The 24,210-nt window shown below is 38.1% G+C and overlaps 2 protein-coding genes across 2 annotated transcripts; one reads left to right on the top strand and one right to left on the bottom strand.

Moving 5' to 3' along the window:
* Positions 1–767: 767 nt before the first annotated feature.
* Positions 768–9,381, bottom strand: rnf113a (ring finger protein 113A). Its single transcript, XM_015606288.3, has 10 exons — positions 9,244–9,381; positions 8,785–8,864; positions 7,847–7,945; positions 6,640–6,747; positions 5,442–5,551; positions 4,432–4,538; positions 4,243–4,332; positions 3,079–3,172; positions 1,551–1,657; positions 768–937 (listed from the first exon to the last, which is right to left on the bottom strand). The coding sequence occupies exons 1-10, from the start codon at positions 9,344–9,346 to the stop codon at positions 870–872; spliced, it is 966 nt and encodes a 321-aa protein (XP_015461774.2). The 5' UTR covers positions 9,347–9,381; the 3' UTR covers positions 768–869.
* A 1,522-nt stretch (positions 9,382–10,903) lies between these two features.
* On the top strand, positions 10,904–22,549 carry snrnp70 (small nuclear ribonucleoprotein 70 (U1)). Its single transcript, XM_007251104.4, has 10 exons — positions 10,904–11,100; positions 11,972–12,125; positions 13,308–13,370; positions 13,489–13,543; positions 13,639–13,703; positions 14,680–14,742; positions 15,009–15,090; positions 19,518–19,619; positions 20,289–20,388; positions 20,931–22,549. Exons 2-10 carry the CDS (start codon positions 11,979–11,981, stop codon positions 21,751–21,753), a joined length of 1,500 nt encoding a protein of 499 aa, XP_007251166.2. The 5' UTR covers positions 10,904–11,100; positions 11,972–11,978; the 3' UTR covers positions 21,754–22,549.
* Positions 22,550–24,210: the final 1,661 nt, after the last annotated feature.

Below are 24,210 nucleotides of genomic sequence, written 5' to 3'. Positions count from 1 at the left end.
GAGGGCTCACAAGCTGAAAATCATTAATAGAATATACTTTACAGAAAAAAAACAGCTAAAGAAGCCAGCCCAGTGCCAACATCAGACAAATGTAATAGACAGTGTTGTGCCAGTTTACAGCTTTTCAGAACTCATTAAAGGCACAACACAGGTAATAGATCACCCCAACTGAGTATACCTCACAAAAGTAAAGCAGATTTTCCCCTTAGAAACCCATTTTATCAGTAAATGTAAGTTTCAGGATTGCAGCTCATGTAAACATTCCATTAAAAATCAGCTTCTCCAAGTAATAAACAGAAAGGATGCAATATAGGTTACGCAGACAAGGTCTTCCAGCCATGTCAGTCAAACATTTTATTTTTTATTTTTAAGTCCAGCCCCGCCTCACGATTCTTATGATATTTTGGAAAAAAAGCTTTAAAACAACTTTGTGTTAAATGTGCTAATATAGCACAGACACAACTAACTTTTACTAACTAACTAATTTGACACTGAAGAGATAAATTACACGAAACATTCAATAAACCATATGAGCATGGCCAGGGATACATATTATGCTACAACCAGCCAACAACGGCTGAACTGAAGTTTCAATAAATAAATTAACTGTTTTGGGTGTTCACATTAGCGGACGTGCTTATGGTCCATTTGCATGCGTGAAGGGATAGTTACAATTTAAAATGCAAAAGCTCAGCTGTTTTAATAGTCTTAGGGGTGTAACTACTGCAGCTTTGTGGTCAACAAAAAAAACACACCCAAGCAAGCAGTCAATAGAAAAGGATGAAATTTATTTAAGAGTTTTGATAATACAATTTACAACAGCTGAACACGATTAGAAAAAGTGGAAACTGTGACTGCTTCTGACAACTCTAGTCGTCTTCATCTGAGGGGGGTTGGTCTGTAGTAGCCTGGTGTTTCAGCATTTTTGCCATCAGCTCTAAAGTAAGGAAGGAGAGAAAGGTCAAATTATACATTTTTTAAAATTTTTTTAATTCTAAGTACAATATGTTATAAATAGCTGTTTTCTTAATCTCTTAATCTTATGATGAAATCATGTTGGTCACAGACTGTAAGAATCCAGGAGGCAATTCTGTAAAAATGCTTAGTTTAAATAGTTAAACTACTAAAATAAAAAAGAAAATAAAGAAGATATTTGTCTTAAATCCATCTCCTAAAGGTCCAAAATTGTATTTGGTGCCTGTGTAATTTTTACCTTCACGTTTGTATCATGTATTTAACATTATACAAAAGTGCAAAATAAGTCAGAATACAATTTTAGTTTAGGTAAGTTTTTGGATGTGATTGTAGATATTTATATTAATGAAGATATGGACAGTGTGCAGAAAATGCACAAAAACTCCTTTAAAACCGTGTATATAATGCCCATTATCTTCCACTAAAACTTTATAAATACTGTTTGGGCCATAAATCAGACAACACATCATCCAGCACTAGTTTTGTCACAGAAACCACCATTATAGGTTAAGCTGCTGTGCTCAGACCCTGGTTTCTGCACTTCTGAGAGAGTGAGTGGGTCGGTGGTTGGTTACCTTTTGCTGGGTTGAAGACACCGTTGGTTTGCTCGTTGCAGACGTAACAGCGTTTGGATTTGCGGTAATGCTGGAGAGCACAGGCCTCGCAGAAATAATGCCTGCATCTGATATACAGAGAGGATACGGCAAAAGTTAACAGTGCAGCTGTTTAAGTAACAGGAAATGCCAACAATAGTGTCTGTGATAGTATCTCTGGACCTTTTTATGCCTTTTTGCAAACTGTGGTAAGGCACACGTTGCATAAAACAAAAAAAACAAAAAAACTTGAGAAGGAACTTCACTGCCAGAACTACACTTCCTCCCCTGGAATCATTAACATGCTTTACTTTATTCATTGTTATTGCTATATTATTTGAGCGTACAGGAACCCTGCCGTTATACTGAACATATGTTTTCTTGTTAAAATACAATAAACAAAGACACGGCCATTTCAATGAAATTTGAAATTCGAATTTATAACCAACCAAAAACATATATTAGAAATATGCATCCACTGCTGGAGTGCAGAGTTCACAATCTCACAAATGTATACAGCTAACACAGATGTCTTAACATTTACAGTAGAAGTCAAAAGTTTGGATACACCTTCTCATTCAGAGTTTCTGTATTTCTTTATTTTGTTTTCTACATTGTAGATTCATATTAGAGATGAAAACAAGTACTGGACAAATATTGAATTATATAGTAAACAGTAAACAAGTGTTTGGTCTCCAAAATCTCCCTGACCTATACCCAACTGAGATGGGTAATTTGGGATGAGTAGGAGCATGAAAAAAAAGCAGAAACTATTGTTCAGTACCTCCAGTAACTCCTTCAATTTGCTGAGAAAACTCAAAGATAAACGTGGCTGCTTAAGAGAATAAAAAGTATAAAACATATTCTGGTTTGTTTAACAGAATAATTCTGTATGTGTTCCTGTTTATCTTTAATATAGTCTTTAATATTACAATGTAAAAAATCATAAAAAGAAAGAACCCAATTGGATGAGAAAAGGTGTCCAAACTTTTGACTGGAACTGTATTTAAACAGATAATCATGATGATCACAGCTTGTTCTTCCTTAAAATGACTGAAAACAAAAAAAAAGAATAAGGACAAAGAAAACTGAAAATATTTAAAATGTTTTCTCTCTCCCTGTACAAGACAACACAACTGCAGTTAATAAAAGCAATATTAAATACAAAAAAAATCCAACAAAACAACACAAACACAAACTTTACTTACTAACAGCTTACAAGTTGAGGTTTCCAAGTAGAATTTTCTGAGGTTTCCAAGTAGAATTTTCTATTTGTAAAATTTGTTTCAGCATTCCACTCATTGGTTCTACATCTACCCAAAACGACGCCATAGTTTACAGAAGGTTGTGACTTCTCCATATGACTGTACACTGAATAGTGATGGTTTGGTGTCAATAAAGTACCATTACTCACCCGGAAAGAAGCTAAACTGCTTGTAAAAACCACACACTTCAACCTCAGCACTCACACATGCAGTCAGAATAACCCCAGCCTGTGTTTAGTACTTACTTTGTAATAATTGGGTTCTTAAATGACTCCCTGCAGATGAAGCATTTGAAAGGCAGATCCTCTTCATCGCTGCTCACCTCGTAGTTTTCTTCATCTGTAAAATATATATAGATTATACAGCCATACATAAATGTATTCACATAAAGGCCCAATCACACTTTTAATTTGCACGCCTAGTCTTTTGTTTCCGAGTCCAACTTTTTCCCCTGGAACAGATTTACAAGAGGAAGGGGTAAAATAGAACCTGATACAGATATAGCTATAGCAGTGGAGCGCTAAAGTTCAGCAACCTAGCTGCTGGATAATCGGTGCTCCTTATGTATGATTTTCACAAGTCAGGTTGTAAGGAGCAGTGAATCCACTTCACTGAAGTACAGCGTTATACAGGAGTTTCAGACTGGAGCAGCATTAGCAATGGCCGCTAACCGTGCTAAGCGCTAGCCCTTTCGCCATTCAGAGGTAAATATATATCGGACTGTAGCCTGCAGAATCACTGCATTAAAACAATCTGTGTGGGACGAACTTCTCTGGCTTACCGGAACACTCAGGGTTCCTCAGTGTAGTGCTGCCGGGTGGTGGTTAGCTGCTATTGCTAATGCTGCCTTAGTGGACATCTGGAAATCTAAGTTTATTGTTAAAAAACAGAAGTGCTTTACTCACCCCCTCCCAAAATAACAGTTTTTAGGAGAGAAATATGTGTAGATTAACATCCAAGAAAAGAAAATGTTTTTTTTAATAATAGTTTTGTTTACTTAGCTTAGCTTTACAGAAGGTGAGGCTGAATTTGAAGGAAAACATGGCGACACCTCTGTTTAGCTTCAAGTTAGCTACTGAGACAAACTACCAGTGAATTTTTTATGCTTGTTATGAAGAAAATGGCCATAACACATTGAAACTACACATTAAGCCATGGTAATATAGTGTTTATCATAATTTATGACAAGGAAAAATACTCAAATTTGTGGGTTTCTTTGATCACTTGTGCCACCTCATAGCCCTCTGTTTTGAATGCGCCTCTATAAATTCTGTTTAAAGGATCATATAGCCCTAACACTTCCCCACTGCACGGGCAAAACAAAGGGGTAGGGCTAAGAAGTAGAGCCACCGAGTGAAATAGGATTGGGCCAAATTATCTGTAATGCACCTCAAGTCATAACAACTCACCATTGGCTCCATATCGTCCCTCATCCAGCTCTCTCTCAATCTGCCAGCCGTGCTTGTAGTCTGAACGGTCATGCAAAAACTTACAGCTGTCTGTAGTGAGGGGAAAAAATACCAAGTTTAGAGCACTGCAATTTATTTTAAAACAAGAAATTACAACACTGTGCGATTTCCACTCTCATTCCCACACACCTCCAAATCCACAGAAGCCAGTCTCTTTATAGTCTTTGCAAATGTCAGGCTGGTAGTCCCACCGCACTGTAGCCCTTAAGTGCTCCGGGGCTCTGATTGGTCCTTTCCTAAAATAAACAGCAGCATCAAGCATTTATTAGAGGCAGTGAATCATTTGTAGTACAGTAATTTATACATTTACCCAGTTACTATAAGTCCAAATGTTATTGAAATTCCTAATGAATGCATTCAGCTACTTTCAGTTGCACCCATTGCTCACAGAGATGAGCAAATGTTTCAAACACAGAGCTTGTTTAGTGCCTTTAGAGATGTACTGACAAAAGAATAGGATTCCCTGGAGCAAATAAACATGAATATGTTGGCATCTTGCCTAATGCCAGGCATGGGCTGAAATCTGAAAGCTGAAATTTTCCCTGAGCAGTCGAGTCGGTTACTCCAAAAAACACTGGATAATATATTAATACCTTAATACCTTTGATGTCAGAAAAATTCAGGAATGAGCAGGCGTCCCAATACTTTTGTCCATACAATATATTACATTCTTTTTACATTTACTGCCTATGCAAAACCTGTACCAAAACCTTGTATCTCAAAAAAGTGCAACTACACAAAACACAGGAAAAAACTTCTTAACTTTTAAAGTAAGTCCATGTAAAATAGATTTTTTTTGTGTGCCATTTTGAAGCAGTTCTATAGGTCCATAATCATGAAATTTCAGCGCAATGTAAAGCAAATAGTGACAATTTACATTTACAGCATTTGTCTGACGTGATTAACACTACATTACACCAAACACAGCATTTCATTATATTTTTTAGCTTATTACACTGTACTGTATATTTATTTGTATTCACTGCATTTGTATGATATGTAAACCAACTTTTTTTAAATGTAGCATTACTAATGTTTTATTTCAGCATTGTGACAACACTGCAACCATGGAAAATATATATTTTCAAATTATTTCCTAAATTTAATATCTTCGCTTTAAGAAAGATTTAGATTCTTACCTGACCATGCCGGATGATGCATTGCCCATGGTGGAATCTTTAGGCTTAATGAATTTGTGGTAGTTGTTCATGCCACGGTAGATCTTGTCATCCTCTTTACCCGTTAGTTCCTGGAACATGAGGAAAGCAGGTGTAAATGAGAACATCCTCCAAAACCGAATTTTTCATAGATTTTCAGTTTACAGGAAGCAAAAACCAACTAGTGCCAACTCAGAACAGTGTGTAAACAGGTGGAAAAAGTCAATATTACCGTCACCAACTTCATACTTTGGTTGGTGACAACATTTTATCTTATTTTGATAACTTATACACTTCTCTCAGTACATTGTGGAATTAATCAATGCTTAAAATACATTGACCAACTGCATGTTTCCATGTTTCATTACAGAAAGTATAATTAGTCTTGTTTAACTGGATAAAAAGCACGACATGCATTACTTAAATAACTGTAGCAATAATTACTGTTTGTTTTTTTATCTTTTTATATACAGCTCTGGACAAAATGAAGACCAGTTCAGTTTCTGAATCAGTCTCTTTAATCTTGCTATTTATAGGTATATGCCTGAGTAAAATTAACATTTCCACTTTTTTTTTATTCTATAACTTCGGACAACATTTCGCCCAAATTCCTAATAAAAATATTGTCCTTTAGAGGATTTATTTGCAAAATGAAAACAAAAAATGATAACAAAAAAAGCTTTCAGACCTTAAATAATGCAAAGAAAACAAGTTTATATTCAAAGTTTGAAGAGTCCAGAAATCAATATTTAGTGAAATAACCCTGGATTTTAATTACAGTTTTCATGCATCTTGACATGTTCTCCTCCACCAGTCTTACACTCTACTTTTGGATAACTTTATGCCTGCACTCCTGGTGCAACAATTTAAGCAGTTCAGTTCGGTTTGATGGCTTGTGATCATCCATCTTCCTCTTGATTATATTCCAGAGGTTTTCAATTTCAATTTTTTTCAACTCATCATTTTTAAGTGGTCTCTTATTTCCAGAGCTGCATATCTTTAAAAAATCTTTAAATATCATGGTACAATCAATACCTTTTCCCCATATCGCCCAGCTCTATAAACTCTATAAACTGATTTACAATAGCATACATATCATGCACAGGAGCATAACAGATGAAGAGAATTTTTTGTGAAATTAACTACAAATTCAGTTATCACTGACAGATTTGTTCCTCACCTCCTGAATTTTCTGGCTGCGCTCAAAGATGGCCTGAGCGTCTTTGTCTTTTTCTGTGTCCAGTGCATACACAGCTGTTGCCCCCATGTCCTCTGGCCCTTCAGGTTTCTGTTTCACATATAAAAATCAGCCCATCAGCAAAGTTTAAACAGAATTAAAAAGGAAGAAGAAGAAGAAGAAGAAGAAATCATCATCATAATAACTGCTCATGTAAAAACGCAGGTTGAATGCATTAGAATATAATAAAACAATAATATGAATAACATACCATTTTAAAAAAAGCATTAAGGATTAGATTTTCCATAGTAACTCTGACAGCACTGGCAGCTCTTGAGAGCAGAGCATAAGGCTGTAATTATATTTTAATTATTTGGTACCTCATGGAAATCTATGTGGGAGTTTGCATTAAAATCTACCCACTTCCATTCCCCCACTCCCTTTTCCACACTCAGGGTTGTGAAATGGAAATGGACAGGCTGGTTACTTTTTTGGCTGAACTGAGTTCTAGTAAGGTTGCTAAGCATATTTACCACCACCACTAGAGTAGTATAGATGGGCATTTAGAACAATGAAACAAATGTATACATGTGCTGATTAGCTAAACAGTGAGACTCGTCGACAATTGTTCTTGCAACCCGCGCGAGCTCAACATTTGGGAAAGAGAGGGTGGGGCAGAAAACTCTCTCCAATGTTTGAAAATTGAACTCCTGAAGCTATTTCACACTAGGGGTGGGCAATATTATATCGTATACAATATATCCTGACACAGAAATATCATGATATTAAAAATACATATCGTGATAATAGGGCTGTTCTGTCTTAAAAGAAGTCTATTATTTACTGTGAAGCTTAAGGTGTATTTATTGTATAATTGTTTTAGTTTGCAGTTTATATGCATGCTCTAAATATTCTGCAATAATATTTGCAGCATCATATTATTTTATGCTATATAATTTATTTTGCCACATTATGATTATTCTGTTATACTATTATACTATATTCCTGAAATGAATGAATTATTTTAGTTTTCCTATATCGCCAAGTATATCGTTATCGTAAAAATACTCTGAAATATCATGATATTATTTTAGAGCCATATCGCCCACCCCAATTTCACACACTCGTTTCCATTTATTACTGATTGTTCCTTTGAACACAAAAAAGAGCAATTAAACATAATACTGATTCTTGGGGCAGGTTTTCTTACCGCTGAGCGGGTGGATTTATAAGCCACTGTGATCTTTTTGGCTTCTTTGTCTTCTTCACTTTCACTTGATGAGACGGCTTCCCGCTCCACCTTCTTTGTCTGAAACAGGGATTTTGGTTGGTTAATGAACTAAAACCATAAAATATAGACAGGACTTGCAAAGCAGAGTCACAAAAATAATAAAGCAAATAGAAAACACACTAATTAACAAAATAAATTACTAACACACACTGTATTGTTAAAACATTAGATATGCTGTTATATCTAAGGCAGATATGTAAATGAAAAATGCACTGTCTGTCGTTATGAAATTTTTGGCATTACCCAAAGACCTAGCCCTAGACAAATATGCGACAACCTGTTTTGATGAAGATTTTATTATTTTTTGGTGAATGATGATTCTGGTTTCTGGTTAATGAGCCGAGTTAGGTTCCTAAGAGCCATTTTATTGGAACTTTGTGCTGAGTTGGGCACAGATTCATAGAGGCCAATGTTACAGAACCAGGCACAAAAAATAACGCATTTAGAGGTGTTAACAATGTAACCAGAAATCACCAGGTAATGAAGAAAACGTTAAAATAGGAGAGAAGAGAGTTCAGGAGGGGCAGGAACAGATATGAGTAAGTAATTTTTTTTGCTACTTATGTTACTATTAAATGTTCCTAACTGGGATACAGAACTGTTATAAAGGAACTAATAAAACACTAATGTCACAATATTATTAATTACTTTAAGATAAACAGCAATACTGATAATAAATCCCTTAAATAAAAAAAATACTAAGTCGTAACCTCACGGTTGTTTTGCCATTTGCTTCAAACATATATTTTGGGCTAGTTTAAGCTTTTGAAGGGCGGGTTTTAGACTGATTTAGGCTGGATATTTGTGTTGGACCTGGCAACGTTGTATTCCATAAAGACCTGGATTAGTGCACTCACCCTCTGGAACATGGGGTTCGCAGAGACGGGTTTCTTCTCTCTTCTGACCACGGCGTTCTTCTCCTCATCACTGCTTCTGTCTGACACAGGGAGCAGAGTTACTGAGCCTGATTCTCTGGAGTAAACTCTATATTCAGACCAAACACTGACTAAAACCGAGGATATAAATATGGAGCTGCGTCTTAATTCTATCTCTCATTCCACCTTAAACAGAGCGGTGGTTCTGTTCTAGCTCTAAGTTACCCGTCCGGACTTTACAGATAAATAAACACAATATAAAGATATATTCATAATAATTTACAGTCTTTAGGCTGCGCTGTCCGCGGAGGAACAGAACACATAACGTTACATATGAAATACTCAATCTTCGCCTCCTCCTCAGCATTTATTACTTGTATTATAACAGATTTAACCCCTCTACACTCACTAAAATAGTAAAAACCGCCTAATAAAGTTTACCTTTGTCGCTGTCGCTGGCTTTTCTCTTCCGAGCTGAAAACTTCTTACTGGATTTTTTGAACAAAAACGTGCAGGTCGCTTTAGTCTCCTCGGATTCCGCCATCTTTAACTAATGAAAATAAACTACACTCAGAGACAGAAGAGCAGCTACAGCTTTAACACAGCGCCTCTCGCCGCCTGGAGAGGAACTGCACGGATATACGACAGCGGATTCACAGCAGCAGTTTCAGGCCTGTGGCAGCGCTATACCTACTGTAACTTTATCCAGGTTTATACACTTTTTAACCAATACATTTTCAGGACTTTTTCATGTCTCCAAGGCAAATTGTCATGTCTATACAATCTTTAAAACATCAGTGCGGACAATACAATCAAAAATCAACTAAAACTATAAATAAAAAAAAAGTAATGTTCACACAATTTATGATAATAATAATAAAATGTGTGTCAGATCCTGAGAGCTTCATTGTGTAAGGCTATTATACAGAACTAACTCTGAGCTGATATATTTGTTAGCTCAAAATAGCTTTTCTCAGTCGATAAATGAAAACACACATATGTAGCCTGCAAATTTTAATTTTACCAAACCTTTCTGGGTATTTCTAGTTTTCCAAAACCTATCCAGGCATGGAAACTGCTATTTTAAATACCATAAATTTTTTAAGGGTTGACTAGATAGAGCCTGGCTTCTAGGCTGGCAGCTGCTAGACAGGAGGAGGAGGAGGAGGAGCAGGATGAAGAAGAAGTGCCATCGCATGAGTGGAGGTCAGGAAGATAAGATAATATAGTATAAAAATATAAAAATCGTTAAGAAAGCAAGAAAAAAAATAAGAGACCACTTCAGTTTCTCAATATGTGTCTCTGATTTTACTATTTATATGTGAATGTTTAAATAAAATGTTGTTTTATACTATAAACTATGGATATTTCTCCCAAATTCCAAATACAAATATTGTCATTAAGAGCATTTATTTGCAGAAAATGAGAAATGGCTGAAATAACAAAAAAGATGCAGAACTTTCAGACCTCAACTAATGCAAAGCAAACAAGTTCATACTCAAAAAGTTTTAAGAGTTCAGAAATCAATATTTGGTGGAATAACCGTAGTTATTTAATCACAGTTTTCATGCATCTTGGCATGTTCTCCTCCACCTGTCTTACACACTGCTTTTGGATAACTTTATGCTATGCCTGGTGCAAAAATTATAGTTGTTTGGCTTGGTTTGATGGCTTGTGATCATTCATCTTTCTCTTGATTATAATCCAGGGGTTGTTAATTAGGTAAAATCAAAGAAACTCTTCATTTTTAAATGGTCTCTTATTTTTTATATTTTATAATTTAATGATACAATACATACATATGTACAAATAAACAGTTTATGTAATTGTTTTATAAATAAAAATACAAGACATGCCGCACATGCAATTACAACATATACAATTTAAGGTACTGAACACATAATAAAGATAAAATACGTCTCACTGAAAAAATAAATACAGAAACATCGTGTGCCAATTTAGGGGCAGGATTCTTCCAATACGGCCTCTGAAGGGTGCATCCCCTGAATTGGGACACACTGATACCTTCTGACGTTGCCAAGTAATGCCGCCAACTGTGAACTACTGTCGTAAACAATGCCCCTTCATGAATTGTAGCGATTTACGGCGTGGCGCCATTTTGAGAGAGCGCGCAGCGCGGAGAGGAGCTGGAGAACTGAGCAGTAACGAAACTAGTGAAAGCGACCAGTACAGACTGGTGTTACAGTAACAGTCTACACTGGGAGGCTCTGTGGGAGCTGCTGAAGTCGTTATTTTGCGGAGCTCGGAGATTCTGCGCGGATTGGATGCGGAGCTGAGGTAATTTAATGTCCGACACGAGGCCTCGGAGAAAGCGGGCTGTGCTCCAATACGCGCTCTTGTGAACTAAATTCTAGAAAGCTTTGGGAGTGGGCACGTTTGGCTAGAATTTTTTTTATTTAATTATATTTTGTTTTAGTTAAGCGGAGTAGGTGCGTGTGGTCTTCATGATGTGGCTTATAAAGTGTATGTTTGCTAGTTTAAGTTAAAAAGAGTATTAGTTGGAACCGAGTTAGCGTTAGCTAAGTGCAGACTAGTAAGGGACCTTGGTCGAGGGCGCACCTTTTGCTCGCTTATTTAAACATGGCTAGCTGCTAGCTAGCACAACCAAGCCCTATGCGCTACGCTAGCTACCACACACATAGGTTATTTAGCTAACATATATAGGTTTCAGCGTCAGTTTGGTACTCTTTATGGATTTACACTAAATGTAGGTTTGTATTGGTGGATTAATTTATCTTAATTAATTGAGTAAATAATTTAAATTTATCCATGTAGATTAAATGTGTTGTGTTAGCTAGCTTAGCTTGCTTGTATTGAGTTTTGTAATGCTAAGCTAGCTGGCTAGCGCTAATTTACTATCTTAATGTTGTGTGTGTCTAATGAGCCAAACTGGGTTCTGAATTGATACTTTTACCTCACAGGAATTGGGTTGTTTACTTCTCTGATAGTGTTGATTTTACTTGTCTGGTCTCTGTAGTCTCTTTGTGGCCCATACCTTTATCAAGCAGTGGGTCTCAGACCCTGTTCTTTAGAGTTTGACGTTTTTAGTTTCTTTGTGAATTCCTTGCTGGCCTAATCTACAATGTAATGACATTTAATCGTAATATTGTGTAATATTGTTAAATGGCCATTTCTCTGCTCTGTTTAGGTGAACAATGACTCAGTTTCTGCCCCCAAACCTGCTGGCCTTGTTTGCCCCGCGGGACCCCATTCCGTTTCTGCCACAGTTGGAGAAGCTGCCCCATGAAAAACACCACAACCAGCCGTACTCTGGGATCGCTCCCTTCATCAAGCACTTCGAGGTATGAATTAGTAAAATTGCATGTTATGCCACACTTGTAGGTACTTAATGTTATGTAAGTACACTTGTAGGTAACTTTATGTAGTGTGAACACTTATGCCAGGTTCACACTACCCTGTTTTAGTCCAGTTTTTCAGTCACCAACAGTTTTTTGTTGACTGCTGACAAAAAGTCTGCTCAGAGCCAAATCAGGGATCTCTCAGCACTTGCACAGTTGTGTAACATGAATTAGACTCACAGCAAGTATTTGGCATGCTAGATATCTGACCCAGTCTGCGACTGGGAGTCAGGAGCAGCGGCTACATACTGGCAATGAAATCATGGAGAAAGAGAAAACCATTGGTCCAAAACACATCCCTGCGTTATTCACACTACACGACTTGTTGTTGAGACACTACACAACTGAATGTCTACACCGGATCTCAAACAGCAAATTTTTTTGCTGTGGGAAATCACAGACTTACCTGGCTGCTTTCCAGAAACACGTTTCCTTTCGTGCGCACCCGGACTAAACACACATGAGAACTAGCGATGCCATGCCAGAGAATCTCCATAGAGGAGAAAACACACTTGCAATGTGTCGAACATGAATATGTTCATATTAAGCAACTGAGCAAAATCAGACTTTAAAAATTTCTTTTTTTATTTATTTATTTTTATTTTTTTTATAACTGTCTTCAACACGGATCTATTAATCAAATGTTTCAGTACAGCAGACATAAATTTTAAGCCTTTTAAATGTGCACTACCTGTATATCGAGGCTCAGCTTGCCAACCAATCAGCTCACAGTACCAGTAATGCTAGTGCTTTTGCAGTGTAAAAGCTTTTTTTCTGTAGATAAACTAAAATATATAGGCAAGCTTTCTTTGCTTTTACTGAAATTAAAGAAGTACTCAGAACAAGTAGTAAATTATTATTTTTAATTTGAAGGTTTAGCATTTAGCTCCATTTACTATATACAAAACCACTAGTCATTAGAGGTATTGCCGTATTATTAATATTTATTAGGATCTTAACATATAAATCTTTTTACCTATTTTTAAAAACCTTAGCTCCTCATCAACTAGAGAGATTCCTCTGTGATAAGTTGTAAATCAACTGTAATGGTTTTGTACAGGTCATTAATTAATTTTATTTTAATCTTGTGTTGCGTTTTTAATCTTTATCCTTCCTTTCAATCAGGACCCTAGAGATGCACCGCCACCCACAAGAGCCGAAACGCGCGAGGAGAGGTTGGAGAGAAAGGTGAGAATATTGTGATGTTTTTATATGATAGAAAAAAAGCTTAACAAGGACTAGTGAGACACATTGTCTGTGTTTTCTGGCATTATCTTAATGACTGTATGTCGTGTTCTTTTCACAGAGGCGTGAGAAAATGGAGAGGCGGCAAACGGTAGTGGAGACAGAGCTGAAATTGTGTAAGTATGCAATGTATTTTAAGGATCTTAAGAGTTACACATTCCAGCCTGAGCACCAACTCAGTCCGACTTCATTCTTTCATTTCTTTTTGCAGGGGATCCTCATAATGATCCAAATGCCCAAGGAGATGCTTTCAAGACCTTGTTTGTGGCTCGAGTTGTAAGTTTTTTTTGTCCTTTCCTTTTTTTTGATTATTTTAAAATTTCTAGACTTCTAGACACAATATTAATCAGTGATGTCAGTAACGCGTTACTTAGTAACGCGTTACTCTAATCTGACCCTTTTTTTCAGTAACGAGCAATCTAACGCGTTACTATTTCCAATCCAGTAATCAGATTAAAGTTACTTATTTAAGTCACTGTGCGTTACTCTCTCTCTGTCTCTCCACCTCATCTCCTCCACACACACACACACACACACACACCGCTCCCTTACCCATTCCCCCTCCGCTCTTCCCCAATCACACGCGTCTCGCTTTCTCCCCTGTCTCTCTCTCTCGCGCTCGGCGTGTCTTTAGTTTCTGCCCGTTTTCGTTTTTCGCCAGTTCTCTGCGCCCTATCTCTTTATTAAAGCGTTTTTTTGCGGCCGCGTCCCAATTCACTAGCCAGGGCAGCGGTCTGCCACAAATTTGATTGGCAGAGGAGAGCATTTAAAGATTTTACACCACACGTGATTGGAAGTTCACTGCGCGTATACCGTAAAGACAAGAAAAGTTCCGGTGCTTTAAATGAACACTGTCAGAATTAAATCTTTCTCAGTAGTTGGGTCCGGTATGGGTCCGTATTGGACAACGTCTGAAAAACGTATTTTTTTAGGAAATCGTTCAACTTAATAGAGATAAATTGTTGCTGTTAAAAATGCATTTTCCAATAAAGGGAATATTGGCAAAACTGGTTATAATGTTTATGTTAAGGCGGCGGGAGGTGGTGTCTGCAGCTGCTGAAAGTAACTAATAAAGTAACTTGTAAAGTAACTTAGTTACTTTTAAAATCAAGTAATCCATAAAGTAACTATGTTACTTTTTAAAGGAGTAATCAGTAATCAGTAATTGGATTACTTTTTCAAAGTAACTATACCATCACTGTTATTAATGTTGAAATGTAATGTTTTGGCTGTTTTTCTTTTTCTTAAACAGAATTATGATACTACAGAGTCAAAGCTGCGCCGTGAGTTTGAAGTCTATGGTCCTATTAAACGAGTGAGTAAAACACATTTTATTGCATTCATTACACTTGCACAGACAAGAACAGTTTCATGCTATATTAAAATTATGCATGCTAAATCTGAATGTATATATTTTTTACATATGCTTGCACAACAAACTGTTAACAGAGCATGTTCCAAAACATAGCATCTGCAGGTTTTGATTTTGCTAGCTTTTTTAGTTTACAAGTGCATGTGTCTATTGCCATGCATGCTTCACTTATTAATCTTGCCAATTACATTCCTAATCTTTTTTAATAGATCTACATTGTATACAACAAGAGGACGGGGAAACCACGTGGCTACGCCTTCATTGAATATGAACACGAGCGAGACATGCACTGTGAGTAGACCTTATCAATAGGTATTTGTCTTAAACTTAAAAAAAAAATACATATTTTGTATTCAGTAGTACTTTATATCAAAAATAGCTGATGCATTAAGAAGTTAATGCAGTTTATATAACACTTATATGTGCTTGCCATACAACTCAAAATACAAGTGACCTCAGAAAGGTCACACCAATGACACTTCATCTGTGTTTGTGTGTCTGTGCGTGTGTGTATGAATATCAGTGTCTGCTCTCACATCTGTGCTCCTGTATGGACTATTCTGTTTTCTGTATTCTGTGTGTTGTATTGCATCGGGTGTGAATGTGGAGGTGCATCACACAAGGCTCTGGGGATGTGAAGGGGTGGGCATTGGGTTGATTGATTGGGTTAACACTGTACGTTAGTCTACTGCACACACACGTTCTGATGAATGTTGCCGCTGTATGGCATCTCTGTAATGTTTAGGCAGTGTGACACATAGGAGTGTGTGTTTCCGGCTGGAGCGGCGACGGTAAGCTAAAGGCCAAGCCTTTCCGTAGCAACAAGGTGACTCAACCTGTACACCTGTCTGTCTTTTCAACAAAAAGTGGCTCATTTTTGTTTTTTGAAAAAGTGAACCTTTTAGCTGAGGTGAGACTGTAAATTTGAGTGAATTGTTGCAGTGCAGGTCTTTGCGGTGTATTAATTGTGTGTTGTTCTCATTGCTACTGCAGCCGCCTATCTCTGATGGCTATTGGCCAGAGCTGGCTTGCAGATCATGGTGATGGTTTTGATACATCTACACCCTACTACCACAGCTCAGTATATGGTTGGTATGATGGGTTTGTATGATGGGTAAGATTTCTTTACACCCTCATATACTGCTAGGCTGGAACAAGGCACACGTTCATTGGGCCAAGTCAGGTTTTATATTTGCCTCGTTTTGAGGCCTAAGTCTTAAATATATAGCAGGCGCTGCTTCTGCTGCTGTTGGTCACTGAACGTTCCTTGGGTTAGGCTTAGGGAGTGGGTGCCTGAGGTCAACCTGTGCCGTTAAAGCCACCATGGATAGACGTTAACACACAGGTTGTACTTTTGCGTAAGTAGATACTGACCATCTTCTAAAAAACTTAAGGGATTATGAGAGTTTTTTTTATTTTATGAGGGTTAAACTTTTTGTTCCTGGACTTTATCACAGTTTACAGGGAGGAAAGGGAGCAGCTGGTGGTTCAGAGGAGTTGAAGCTGTCTTTACCAAGGATGCACAATATTGACAGCACATAAAAAGGGCTTATTAGCCTACAACATTAATTTACATCCTTGTTAGCCTGAGAGCACGTTAGCAGGCTTCAGTTGAGCCATGTAGGCCAGTGTTTCTGCGTGTGGTACACAACTTTTTAAATATTTACAAATATATAACTTATATATCTACAGTAAAATGTAGTCACAATAAGTTGTTGTATCAGGCTGGAAATTCCACATTGGTGCATTCTGCTAATTCTTTGAGAATGGAATCAGTTTAAAGGTTAACTTATTGGCATGTTAATGTTCTAGGTATGGTAGATCCAGGATAGAATGTAGTCCTTTTAATCATGATTGGCTTTAATGGCATTGGTTTTCCAAAGGCAGTCCATGATCAATTAACATTTCTCAGCACGGTAACTCTCTCAAACAGCTTCAGGGAAGCGGTAGTTATTTACAGGTCTAAAAATAATGAATGAAAACCCCAAAAAACTTATTTTCAATTTTAGAGAAGGTTTCATCATAGATGCACACACTAGATTATTTGCATCTGAGTGAATGTTGCCTTATCAGTCAGTTGCCCCGTTTAGAGCAGTTTCTAACTTAAGTCAAATTTAAACACCATATTCTTCTTAAAATTCTGTCCTCTTAAAAACTCCCCTCACAAAGTGCCTCTTGAGTACATCTTACTTTACTGTCGAATTTGAGCTAAACCAGTTCTAGTGAGATTATACATCTAATAAATTTGATTATTTTTTAAGAGCTTGTTAGATATGTGAATGCTTCTTGGTAAGTTGAACTAAATAGGAACATGCAAGGTTGAGTGGGGGTTTTTGGTAAGGCCCCTTGTTTTTTGTGGAGGACAGGAGTTCTTGGTAAGATTCTTAGAAACGAGGGTTGCTGGTAAGGCCCTCTGGTTACTGATAAGATGTCTGCTGAAATAATGAGGGTTTTGGGTAAGGCCCTCACTGGTGCAATTGGTAGCTGAGATGAGGGTTGTTGGTAAGGCCCTCTAGTTGAGAAAAATAGTTCAGGCTAGTATGTGAGGGTGGCTGGTAACGCTTTTAGGCTAGATGTTGAGGGTGGTCGGTAAGGCCCTCTAGCTAGGTTAGAAGTTGAGGGTGGACGGTAAGGCCCTCTGGTTAGGTTAGATGTTGAGGGTGGTCGGTAAGGCCCTCTAGGGTAGAATTTGAGAGTTGGCAGTAGGTGTACCCATTTCCACTGGGAAGGCCATCGTCTACAGTGCAGCCCAGAGTAGCTGAGTGGAACTCCTCCAGTGCATCTGTCTGGAATGGATCCCTTTTTTTTTGCTTTATCGATCCGACTGTTTTTGCTGCGTACGTTCAAGTATCAAACTGGAATCAACAGGCTGCGTTTCGAGGGGCTAAACCATCGATGGGTTCCAGCCTTGGCCAGGTATTATGGTAAGGTAGCGTATACAGGTAATGGTAAAAGTAAAGAAAATTGATACAGAAAGAACAATTAGACTGAAAATTGGGGAGGGGGAAATTGGTAACGTTTGTAGCTAAAATATAAAAAAAAAAGTCCCTTTCAGTGAGTAATGTAGATTGGTTTTGGGGTAGGAGGGTGTTAATGTGAGAAACAATAAACGGTTTCTTAATGGGTGCTCCTTATTGTCTTTTGTGACTGTGTGTCTGAATGTGAGGGGGTGGATGATTGGCAGAAGCTTACCAATGCCCCTTCAGAGTGTGTGAATGTGTGAGAGGAAGTGTGAAACTTTGAGTTTGAAAATGACAATGCTTTGTGGTTTGGCCCAGCAGATGTGTTGGTTGACCTATTATGTTGGCCATCCTCAAAACTCCCAGCGTACACACACATTGTGCCTATTATTGTTAATTTAGCAAAGACCAGATTCACTGTATGGACAAAAATATACCAGACACAGTATTGGGACCTCTTAATCATTGAGTTAATAATTAAAAGTTACATCTTCACTGACTTGGCAACATGCGGCAGACCAACTCAATTTTAAAGCTTAGAAATTTAGAAAAGGATTCAATGAATGCTCCTGTGATGTGTCCCAATACATTTGTCCATAACGTTTGTGTGAAGATCAATCAGTATGACTGGCTTGGCTAATATATACATAGTTATAGGCGTTTTTTTCTGTGGTTTTCGAAATAAATATTAAACGAGCCGGACAATTAATTATCTATATATGAATTGTGGATTTAATTTTTTTTTCCAGACATTTGGGAATTCTAAAGTTTGGCTGTTTATATTTAATACATTTCCGAATTATACTGTATTGATCAATATTAAGAAATGTTATGTGATCATGTTGACTGTATTGTCCAGTCCTGAATTAAATTAATGCATTTAAATTTAACAACCCAAATGTGTTTATATCTAAAGATCTTGTATTAAATTATATGTAATATTTTAACTCCTTAAATCCATAGACTCAATTCTATATCGGCAAGGCCTTTTTTGACGCACTTTCATTTTGCAGTGATTTAATTAATTTTTTTTTTTAATAGAATGCCCAATAGGGCTTTAACCGTGGGCATCTGAAGTATTTTCTTTTGGTGTGTTTAATGTTATGTAAATTAAAGGATGTATACATGCAGAAAATTGTGCTTTAAAAGCAGGTAATCAATAAAATGTGCTGGCAGAGTGCCTCCAGGAGCAGTATTGAGAAACACTGCTGTAGATGATGTAATGGATTTATTATGTCAGAGTTTTTAAGTCCATAATGCTAAAGATGCACCTGCTTGCAATGGGTACTTCAGCAATAAACCAGTTAACCCCAATCCTGAACTGTGCTTATTAGTATGATTAGACCTTTTTCATGTTAATGTGGCCCAAGTCACCAACATTGATTAGACCTATAGCTTCAGAATGTAGACTTAAATTTTCTGCAGTTTTCAACACGAATGTAAGCTGCATATAATTTGTAAATAAGTCCATATCTGTCCTGCTTTGTACTTCTCCACAAGTACAGTAAATAAATATAAATATGGGAAAGGCTGATTGGTGCTACCTCACCGCTGTCAGTAACCTGAGGTAAGCGTGTGCTTTCTGTATGAAATTACATGGGCAACTGTATCTGCAGGTAAGAGATAACAAAAACAATACTGTAACATGCATTCCTCTTGCTCACAGTCTTCTCTTTCTCTCTCATTTTTCACTTCTTTTTTCTTTCATCCTTTCTCCCTCTCTACTTTTTGGTTTTCCTTCATTTTCCTGCTTTGTAGCTGCCTACAAGCATGCGGACGGTAAAAAGATTGACGGCCGGAGAGTTCTTGTGGATGTCGAGAGAGGTCGTACAGTGAAAGGATGGCACCCCCGTAGGCTTGGTAAGCAGTAACTGTTCTCCCGGATATAGTTGGATTTACTTTTGATTTTGTTTTAGTATCACATGCAATATGTACATCTTCTTTTTGTGTGCCTTATTTTGTACGCATTAATTTGAAAATTTACTGTTCATTTCCAGTCCATACAAGATAATTAAGCTGTGATAGTCTATCCTTGGTTGCTTTTTGAATGAGGCAGCACATTGCAACAGTATATTTAGACAAGATAACCATGTGCACCATACTTGTGCTTGGCACAGATGGAATTTTGCCTTGGGCTTTTACGCATCTATACAGTGAACATACGCAATAGTGAGTAGACTCAGAAGATGCAGTGATTTTGTGAGCACACATGCCCAGAGTGTTGGGCTGCCATTGCTGCATTGAGGGTTAAGGGTCTTGGTTAAAGGCCCAACACTGGCAGCCTTGTCGCTAGTGGCCTGGCTGTGAGCACTGAGCCAACACTGCACTCTATTTACATTTAAAAACAGTAAAATCTTATTTCAGTTTATAGGATTCAGTTTTAACCACATTCTGTGGATACAAAAAAAGAGACTTAACATAAATGTAATTCATAAATATACCTTTTCTGTATCCTTAGCTTTTGGGTGACAGCTAAATATCTCCTGTTTTGTGTACTTAATGTATTGGAACTGTGGCTTTTCTTCCTAGGTGGTGGTTTGGGTGGCACAAGAAGAGGTGGTGCGGATGTGAACATCAAACACTCTGGCAGAGATGACACATCACGCTATGATGATCGACCTATTGGGGGGTGAGTTCATGAGTGGTAGAAAAGGTGGTGGGTTAAAACTTATGATGTGGGCTAGAAATGGTCCTGCGGGCTTAGTGCTGCCACTATGATCAGGGGATCAGGTTAGAATCCCAGTCATGCAGCTTGCCATCACTGCTCTTTCCTCCGAGTGCAGCTAAGTGGGTTGGATAATTGGCATAGCTAAATTGGGGAGCAAAGAAAATGCTAGATGTTTTTATTAGGTGTGTTTGTATATCATTGTTATCTAAAAAGTATCTCCATTTTTGTCTGTTTCATGTCAAAGTTTCTTGATGAATTCTCCAATTCAACAAGACAAATTCTCCAAATCAAAAACTGTTCAAACTGAGTTACATTGAAAGCTAAAAGTTTTTGCTCTCTCCTTTAAATGTTCTCTTTGGTAGATACTTATTTCATTGGACAGCAACAGTGTGCTAAATTTTAATGTTTGTCCTCTTAGGATTGAAACCCAGTTTTTTTAATTTACCGTATTGTAACGAAGATCTACATATCCTGATTGCTGGTCTGTTCTTTTGTCATTTTAGTGACCGTGACCGCGAACGTGAACGCCACGACCGCAGTCGGGACCGTGACCGTGATAAGGAGCGCGGTGAGCGTCGCCGCTCTCGGTCCAGAGAGAGACGCAGGCGCACCAGATCTCGCGAGCGTGAAAGACCAATGGGAGCTGGTGAGGATGGTGGCGGCCGGCGAAGGGAGAGAGAGAGGGAGAGACCTGAGGGAGGGGAGGGCAAGAGCCGAGAGAGGAGCAGAGACCGCGACAGAGATAGAGAACGCAAGAGGAGAAGCAGGAGCAGGGACCGCAGGAGGGACAGGGAGAGGGGCAAGGGAGCCGAAGGAGGAGAAGAGGGCATGGGGGGTATGACTGACGGCATGGGAGAGGGAGGAGAGAGGGGGATGGAGGACCCCAGCGGAGGAGAGATGGGTCGAGGAGAGGAAGGCGGTGTGGAGGGAGAGGAAAGAAGCAGGGATAGAGACAGAGAGAGGGATCGGGATAGGGACAGGAAGAGAAGTCATAGAGATAAAGACAGGGACCGGGATAGAGAGAGGAGGAGGGACCGGGACAGAGACCGTGAGCATAAGCGAGACAGAGGCGACCGAGATCGAGGGGAGCGCAGAGAGGATAGACATGCCTCTATGCTGAACCCTGCTGGAGATTCTGAAGGATTGGGTAACGGAGCTGAAGAAGGAGAAGAATCCATCCCACCACAGTCTGAAGAAGGTTCTCAGGACGGGATGAGCATGGGCCTGAACCTGGGCATGATGGACCAAGATTCCATGCAGTCTGGAGAGGGCTACGCTTCTAATGAGAATGGTTACAAAATGGAGGCACAGGGTGACGAATACTGAATATAGTTTTTGTGGGTTAGAGTCTACACTCTAAAAACAGATGTGCTGAAAACATAGGACCAGTTTTGAAGACTTAGATCAGGCCTAAGCCTATCCCAGCTCAGTCCAAAACTACATGTAAAATCCATGCATGGCTAAACGAGTGCATATCTTGTATCTACGTGTTAAGTTAAGGACAACACATGAAACAATTAATTCAAAACTAATTGTATTTAAACAAAGAGAAAGATCACAGGAACACAGGCGGAAGTGGACATTTGTGTTAAACTTTCCATTTAAAAGTGTTAAATATTAAACAGTGGTTGTGTTCAAAATAAGAGAATGTGTTGTCCTTTACTAGATGCCCAACTGTGTTGCATAATGGAAACAAAGCATATTTTCACACATCGGCTTTGAGAGTGTAGTGTCTGTGGGATATTTCTGTTATAGTCAATCACAGGAGTCATTTCAAGGTAGGATGTATTTAAGATTTAATATGTTTTGAATTCTTCACTACTAATGTTTCTCCAGCTGCCCAACAGCAGCAGCGTGTACAGTTCTGTTTGCCTTTGTCATTATGTGGATCACACAGCAGCGGCTCTACGTCCAAAACCAAGAGAATTGTCTTTTTTAATAATAAAAAAAATAATTGTTGCCATAGGTTCACAAATTGCTCTTTTTGTAATTAGCTTTACTTGTTTTGAAAAAAATATAAACGTTATGTGAACCTGTCCCTGTTGTGGCAGTTTTGCCTTTTTTTGGGTTATGTTTTGCATCTTGATTTTCCCTAATAAATCCACATTTTTTAATGAAAATATTCGTGACTGTGTTCTATGACTTTTTAATCCTGTTTGAATACTGGGATGTGGTGATGTGTAATTTGGACTCTTGTTTAGTTTTACCTTTGGTACAGCTTGTTTAAGCAGGTGTACATGTAGTGTTTGTTTAAAACTATAGTAAAGCAGCAGACACTGAAACAGTTTCTACAGGTGTAATTTAATCTTCTATGTTGTCCAGATTACTACTACAGTTATGAATAAGAATGCCTCTTGCTGTATTATCTTTCTGTCTACCACCCCAGGCAGTTCTAACCAATGTGTGCATTTTTTTTTCCTGAGTGAAAACGAACCAAACCAAGGGGAACACTGCTGTTAACTGATTTATATTTTTAAAAAATATATTAAAAAGTCACTTCATTTCAGTAATTCAGTTCAAAATGTGAAACTCAAAGATGTAATGTGCACAGTGATCTATTTTAAGCGTTTATTTTATTGTTAATGATTATAAATGATGTTCAACCTATATAGCGCCTTTCTATAAACCCAAGGACGCTTTACAATTTGCAGGTTTTTACGTAAAAACATTTATACTCACCACTCAAACACGCACCGGTGAGAAGCGGCAGCCAGTAGTGCACAGTGCACTCTTAACCGGAAACGACTGTCCATCTGGAGGACTGCATTGGGCACTACAGCATTTACCCAGGACAGAGTGCCAATTAATACCTAAGCACAGTCATACACACACAAACTTACATACCACATGCACAAAGATCATTTTAGAGTTTCCAATTGACCTGATCTCCATGTTTTTTTTTTTTTTTTGGACTATACAAGGAAACCGAAGTCCCCGGAGGAAACCCACGCAGACACGGGGAAAACATGGAAACTCCACCCAGATGGGGATTTGAAGCTAAGACCCCAGTACTGGGAGGCGAACGTGTTACCACTAAGCCACCATGGCTCACAGTAAATAAATACCCAAAAATCAGTATCTCAAAACAATTAGAATATTATATAGGACCAATTGGGACGGTGGGCAGTTCAAAGCCCTGCTGGAAAATTTTGCGTTTCATTTGGAAATTAAGGGAGCAGAGTCTGCAGGACGAGTGGAGAGACACACAGTCCAAGCTGCTTGAGGTCTAGTGTGAAGTTTCCACAATCAGTGATGGTTAGAGAGACATGTCATCTGCTGGTGCTGAGCCACTGTGTTTTATCAAGTCCAAAGCCAGAGTAGTGTTTCTCCAAGAAAATCTAACAGCACTATATGCTTACCTCTGCTGACAACTTTAATGGAGATGCAGATTTCATTTTCCAGCAGGACTTGGCACACTTCCCAAAGTACCAATTGGTCCTATAATATAATATTCTAATTTTCTGAAACACAGATTTTTGGATTTTAATTGGCTGCAAGCCATAATCATCAACAATAAAATAAATAAACACTTAAAATCGATCACTCTGTGTGTAATACATCTATATAATATATGAGTTTTACATTTGAACTAAACTACTGAAATAAAGTAACTTTTCAACGATATTCTAATTGTTTTACAAGCACTAGTACATTAATTGTGAGGTAAATTAGCATTAGCCTCTGTGACTGAGCTGCTTAAGGAGAAATGCTAATATTTAGCCAATTTGCGGCGATCTCCGGGGAGCCAATCACGGCGCTCCGCGTCTCTGACGCGATGTGTTG

The sequence above is a fragment of the Astyanax mexicanus genome, chromosome 19 (genome assembly GCF_023375975.1).
Source record: "Astyanax mexicanus isolate ESR-SI-001 chromosome 19, AstMex3_surface, whole genome shotgun sequence".
Classification (NCBI taxonomy): domain Eukaryota; kingdom Metazoa; phylum Chordata; class Actinopteri; order Characiformes; family Acestrorhamphidae; genus Astyanax; species Astyanax mexicanus.
This window is presented reverse-complemented; position numbering and strand designations above follow the sequence as displayed.

Bases quoted from the DNA above. Each gene is read 5' to 3' on its own strand.
- rnf113a (XM_015606288.3), bottom strand. From the start codon at position 9,346: ATGGCGGAATCCGAGGAGACTAAAGCGACCTGCACGTTTTTGTTCAAA. The intron at 6,748-7,846 runs GTAAGAAAACCT...TATGTGAAACAG, and splicing joins ATAAATCCACCCGCTCAGCG to AAACCTGAAGGGCCAGAGGA. The intron at 4,539-5,441 runs GTAAGAATCTAA...TGTTTATTTTAG, and splicing joins GCATCATCCGGCATGGTCAG to GAAAGGACCAATCAGAGCCC.
- snrnp70 (XM_007251104.4), top strand. From the start codon at position 11,979: ATGACTCAGTTTCTGCCCCCAAACCTGCTGGCCTTGTTTGCCCCGCGG. The intron at 13,371-13,488 runs GTGAGAATATTG...TTCTTTTCACAG, and splicing joins AGGAGAGGTTGGAGAGAAAG to AGGCGTGAGAAAATGGAGAG. The intron at 13,544-13,638 runs GTAAGTATGCAA...TTCTTTTTGCAG, and splicing joins GGAGACAGAGCTGAAATTGT to GGGATCCTCATAATGATCCA.